The following is a 6,329-nucleotide window of genomic DNA, read 5'->3' on the forward strand; positions in this document are numbered from 1 at the left end:
TGGAAAAGATCCTTATGCTGGGAAAGATTGAAGGCAAAATGAGAAGGGAAGAGCAGAGGATGAGACGATTAAACAGTGTCACCAATTCAATGGACATGAATTTGAGCAACTTCTGGAATACAGTAAAGGTCAGGGAGGCCTGGATTCATGGGGTCACAAGGAGTCAGACACAACAACTGAAAAACAAATAGCTGATTAATACAAATTAATAGCAGATTTAGCCAATGATCAAGAAAGTCCAGAAGCATGTTAACAAATATTAAAACCAAGGTATTTTTTTTAAGTAACCTCATTTAAACCCACCACACTTATAAAGAATTTCACCATGAATTTTTGGCAACTACAAATCTCTACCTTTCATTATCTTTTAAAAATTCACTTAAAACACATTACATGATAGTCTTTGCATCACAGTAAGTGCAGAATATACATTAATTTGTGGCAGACATTTTCATTTACCCTTCATAACTTTTCCCATCCTGATCTGTGCTCCAGAAGGCTGTCCATTTATTGCACGAATGGACACTCTTGCCCTCTGTCTCAATTTGTTTTGATCAAGAAAAGATACCAGCAGTAGATGTAAGAGAGTCAGAGCAGAATTAGGCTGAGATGGTTGCCTTTCTCTACTAAAGAAAAAAGCTTCCAATGAGCAGCTTTTTCTTAGAGTTTTAACATTCTCTAAAGCTCAGAGGTTAAAGCGTCTGCCTCCAATGCGGGAGACACGGGTTCGATCCCTGGGTTGGGAAGATCCCCTGGAGAAGGAAACGGTAACCCACTCCAGTATTCTTGCCTGGAGAATCCCATGGACGGAGAATCCTGGTAGGCTACAGTCCACGGGGTCGCAAAGAGTCGGACACGACTGAGCGACGGAACGGAACGGAACGGAAAGCTCCAGTTAATACCTCTTCTCTTTGCCTTTCAGGTCAAGAGACATGGAATTTCCATCATATGAGCTGCCCCGCAATTTGTGAATAATCCTTTCCTAAAGGAACTCAGGTATCCCAGTCTGAGCTGGGACTCTGACTGAGACACTGAGATTCGCCCATCATAGTAGGTGACCCTGACAAAGTAAGAGCAAATCTTCCACTCCCTCAAAACTTTTGTTCATGGGTTCTGGTGCTCCTACTTTGTCTAGAAAAACTTGACACAATTTAATTCAAAGCACATCTAACTTCTGCAAGACTTTTCGAGTGATCGTCCTCTTGACTGCCCCCTTCACTTCATTGTTCCTTAGGCTGTAGATGATGGGGTTTAACATCGGTGTGATGACAGTGTAGGACAATGACACTAACTTCTTGCTCTCAGGAGACTGGTTGGATTTGGGCCGTAGGTAGGTCAAGCTGGCTGTTCCATAGAAAAGGGATACCACAATGAGGTGAGATGAACAAGTGGAGAATGCCTTCTGGCGACCGGTAGCAGAAGGCATCATCAGGATGGTTTTAATAATGCGAGTGTAGGAGATCAAAATAAGGGAAAAGGGAAACATAATAAATAGTAGTGTGGAGGCAAGTGCTTGCATTTCATACATGGTTGTATCCTCGGTGACTAGTTTCAACACTGGGGGACCATCACAGAAGAAGTGGTCTATGGTGCTTGGTCCACAGAAAGGATGGGCCATCAACCAAGCTGTTTGTAGCATAGACACAGGAACACCAGACATCCAAGAACCTACAGCCATCCACCAACATAGGGACCTATTCATTATGACTGAATAGCGGAGAGGATTACAGATGGCTACAAAGCGATCATAAGCCATCATAGAGAGGAGGAAACATTCAGAGCTGCCAAAGAAGAAAAAGAAGTACATCTGGGTACCACAGCCTACAAAAGAGATGCTTTTCCTTGGGGATACTAAATCTACCAACATCTTTGGCACCATGACCAAGGTGAAACAGACTTCAAGAAGTGACAAGTTCCTGAGAAAGAAGTACATGGGTGTTTGAAGAGCAGGATCCATACTGGTAACTGTGACAATAAGGAAGTTACCCAACAAAGTGACTGTATAGATGACCAGGAACAAAACAAAGAGGGAAACTTGCATCTCAGGGTTGTTTGTAAAACCACGAAGAATAAATTCAGTCACTTGGGTGTGATTTTCACAGATCATATCTTAGACCAGTTTCTCTCTAATAATCAAAGTATATGTGTCAAAGGATCAAAGAATATTCTTCAAATGTATATATAATGTCAAATATAATAATAAAATCCATAAATGTATCTTTGTTCTCAGTTGTCTTACCATTCTATTTCTCTGAAACAGAATATCTAAAATAAGATTAAATCAGAACAAAGAAATAATTTGCATGAATACCACTAATTGCTTGTCACCTAGGTGCAGTTTTTCTCTCACTAGTAATGATAGTCTGCAGCTCATGTTCTTCATCAGAGGCATGCTATTTTTCAGGATGAAGTAGAAAGAGTTTAGGCAGCTAATAACTAAAATAGAACTATTTAATAATTAAAAAATATATATCCAAGAGGTATTCAAGAGGCCAAAAGATAAAAATTGGGCTAGTTTGACTTTTTTAATCTTAGATTATAAATGATTTATTTCTACAAAGTGGAGTGCATTTTATACAATACACTGCTCCATCCAGTATACATACACATATATACATCTATACACATATAAATTATATACACATGTAGGTACACATATATGTATATATGAGGGAACCTTAGTAAATAAACATAGGTAAACAAATAAACATAACAGGTACTTATGATTTTAGTACTTTGTGCAGTCCTCACAGGACTGCTAATTTATGTGATTTTTCATGATGCCTCTTGAACCATAATTTCACATCACTGGACCCAAGTTCTTACTATGAACACAGGTATAGTCATATCATTTGAACTGGGGTTTATGAAAATAGAAAACTTCTGAACAAACATAACCTGCAATCCAGAAGTCCTTCTTCTAGCACTAATCTCAATCCCAATCCATCAAAACAGTTCTGCTTCCCACTGTGTTGTGACTTTGTTAAATTAACATATGTTAAATGGAGCTCAGGGGTGTGGGATGGTGAGCCCTAATTCAACAAAAGATCACAAAGGAAAGTGAAATGAAGTTTATTACTCTCAGATTCTGGAGGAGGAGCAATAGGAGGAAGAAAAGGCAAGAGTGCAGGCATAAAGAAAGGCTAAATGTGGGGTATATGCCTTTATTATGGTCCAAAGGTGGAATATTTTGAAGTTCCTTGGCTGAGGCCAGATTGGTTAATTCAAACCAAAAAATGCAGGATTTTATATGCTTCCCATGAGTTTTTTTCTAACGGGGCACAAGGAAAAGGCCCTCCCTGGGAGACAGGGGCAACTGTTCATAACAAGGACATTTAGGGTATCATATCAGAAAGTTACATTTACTTATGACTCTTGGGCTGTTATCTACGGTATGTGTTCAGGGGAGGAGTTAATATCAGTTTAAGGTCCCTGCAAATCAGGGACCAATAATGAGTCAGCAGTATTTGAATTAATTTACCTAAATTCTCAACAGACTGTCAGTTTTCTCCAAAACTGCATGGATACAGTGGGAGCTAGTCCCTTACTATTGTGCATCCACAAAAAGTCCACTCATGGAATTACTAATTCATTTAGTATTATCTCAAACACAATATCTTCTTTAGAGTAGAACGTTTTGATTGAAAGTAGAATTATATAAACATTTGCTATACAGATCTTACTCAACAACAGCATATCAAATGTTAGTGATCACAAACATATACGTTGGAAAACACCTATTTATAAAGCTACATTGGAGCTGAGCTGAACAATGTTTCCCGTTTTTCAAATATTGGGGCTACGTAAGTATTAAGTATTAGATCAATTATTTTGATCTAATATTGATATTAGGTGAAATTGATATTTTATAAAACATTTTTCAAATTTAATTTAAAAATCTTAGTTTATTTTATAGTCAAATCATGTCTAACACAGATTTCTCTGAAAGTAAGGAGTTGAAAATGCACAGACTATTTGACAAATTCTGTTTTAATTCTACTCCATTGATATATGTACTTTGGTAATATCTCACCTATTTCGCTTACCACAAGTTCTCAAACCAATATCCTCTACAACATAAGGAAAGGAACTGGTCATCCCAGGCTGCCCATACTGATGGTACTCCAGAATAATAGGTTAAGAGACACGACAGTGACTGTGACCACTACCTTTCACCACTATTGCAAATTCTGCTTCAATATCATTCACATCAACAGTAACAATAAAAACAACATTATTCCTGGTATATTTAGAAAAACTTATAAATAGCTTTGGAGGCTTCCCAAATGTCTCACTGGTAAAGAATCCACTTGCCAAAGCTGGAGATGTGAGTTCAATTCCTGGGTCGGGAAGATAACCTGAAGAAGGAAATGACAACCTACTCTAGTAATCTTGCCTGGGAAATCCCATGGACAGCGGAGCCAGGTGGGCTACAGTCCATGGGGTCGCAAAGAGTCGGACAGGACAGAAACTATAAAGCAGCAGCAGCATAGTTTCAGATGCATTATCATGTTCACCAGCATTTTGTAACAATTTTAAATTCACTGTGACTCTAAATATACTCCATCATTTGTCTGAGGAAAAAAATTATGAGAATTGAATAAGGTATCAAGATTTTATAATAGTCCAACAATTTTTAGTGTATCTCCAAAATACCTCAACCACTACTGCCTCTCAGATTTCTAATACTGAAGTGGCAGAAAACAATAACAGGTTTAATGTCTAGTCCTGGAGTGACCAAGGTCTATAATGTAACATCCACGGTCTCCACTGCGAGATAGCAATAAGGCAAGCCAAGAAGATTATCAGTTTCTTTATTTGATAATCAATGATATACATAGTCTACCTTGTGTAGGCATAATTAAATTCAATAAAGTTTCGGAGAACTAGAGATTTTTACTGTAACAAAATATACCTCCAAATATGCCTCCCCTCTTTCTATATCCTAAAAAAGAAAAAAAAAAAAGAAAAATACTGTTTACATCACATATATCTTCTAAAAATTAAAAGATTAATCAGCAGTGATGCTGCAGTAACTACCACAAATTTATAGTGATGTCTTTTTTAAAAACTTGTAAACTGTAGATGAGTTAGCAGGATTGCTACATAGCCCTAGGGAATGTATTATATTATTTATTGCATGGAATTCTAAAAATTTAATGACATGTACTTAAGTCCACTAGTTTTTGGACTATGTTTTGAGACCAAAGAGTGTTTCACTTGCTATTAAGCAGGTCAGCTTCAAAATTTTCTGGAAAATATGCCAGCTTTCTCATAAAAATCATTACAAATCATTCAGCTTCTTTAACTGGAACAGCACTTCTAAGAACCTAAAATATAAATTAGTAAAAATTGGAGAGCAAATAACCCTCATACCTGAATTGAAAATACATTGCATGGTTATAATACATAGCATTTCTTAAATAGACAACCATTGTTTTCTTAATATTCTCTTCCTCAGCATTCTGTAGCTTTCCAGACAGAAAAAACACTCTATTGTTTTTTGTTTTACTTACTAAAGCATCAAGCTATTCCTTTTTTCATGTATAAATAAGCTTATAGGTTTATTTTCTTAAGATGATTTTGTTGCATATAGACGCACAGATAAAAGTAGTTTTTTGGGGGGGAATTGAGGAACAAAGTAAATCATACAGAAATATCTGGATATATCTTACCAAATAAAACTCCATATTTCTTAATTAGAAGTTTAATAATTTGTTTAAGATAAGTAATATTTTGCGAGAATTGTAAACTGATCTTGAAATCTGTCACATCTCAAATTTTCAGAATTAAGCAAGTAACTTTGACAGGTTAACCTACTTTGCATTGGCACTAGATATACTCTCCTAATAGTATTTAAGTGTGATTGGCCTTGGGGAAAATGATCCTTGGGATATTAGAAGGGACTGCTGCTAATTAAACAATCGTTTTACCTCATAGGGGAGAATATCGAATTTTCAAGAAATTGTTTATATTTTAAGTCATAATGGCTGCAATTCAATATGTATTTCTTGACAATAGCTATTTATGGTGGGTCTGTAGGGCACACTGGTCGATTCCTTGGAATTGCAATTATTAATACACTAAGACTATGTGAGGAACATAGATTTTAGCTTTCCCTGTAGAATTTTTTTGTGGGATAGATTTTGGCCACAAAATGATAGAATATATTTGTACCACATCCTTGAAATTTAAATGATTTAAATTTTTATTTTTTAATTTATTTTAAAAATTTTATTTATATATATATGATTTTACTAATAATCTTTTTAAGCGATTAAACTGTGCAAGTTAAAATGATTATTGGTATGCGTTTATTGTTGTTTAAT

General features: G+C 36.0%; 1 protein-coding gene across 1 annotated transcript; it reads right to left on the bottom strand.

The window, feature by feature from the left end:
- Window positions 1-1,156: 1,156 nt before the first annotated feature.
- On the bottom strand, window positions 1,157-2,107 carry OR10A7 (olfactory receptor family 10 subfamily A member 7). The gene has a single exon (XM_055396131.2). It carries the CDS (start codon window positions 2,105-2,107, stop codon window positions 1,157-1,159), a length of 951 nt encoding a protein of 316 aa, XP_055252106.1.
- Window positions 2,108-6,329: the final 4,222 nt, after the last annotated feature.

The sequence above is a fragment of the Moschus berezovskii genome, chromosome 6 (genome assembly GCF_049115385.1).
Source record: "Moschus berezovskii isolate FMDL1 chromosome 6, NW_MosBer_1.0, whole genome shotgun sequence".
NCBI lineage: Eukaryota > Metazoa > Chordata > Mammalia > Artiodactyla > Moschidae > Moschus > Moschus berezovskii.

Coding starts and splice junctions, on each gene's coding strand:
- OR10A7 (XM_055396131.2), bottom strand. CDS start 2,107: ATGATCTGTGAAAATCACACCCAAGTGACTGAATTTATTCTTCGTGGT.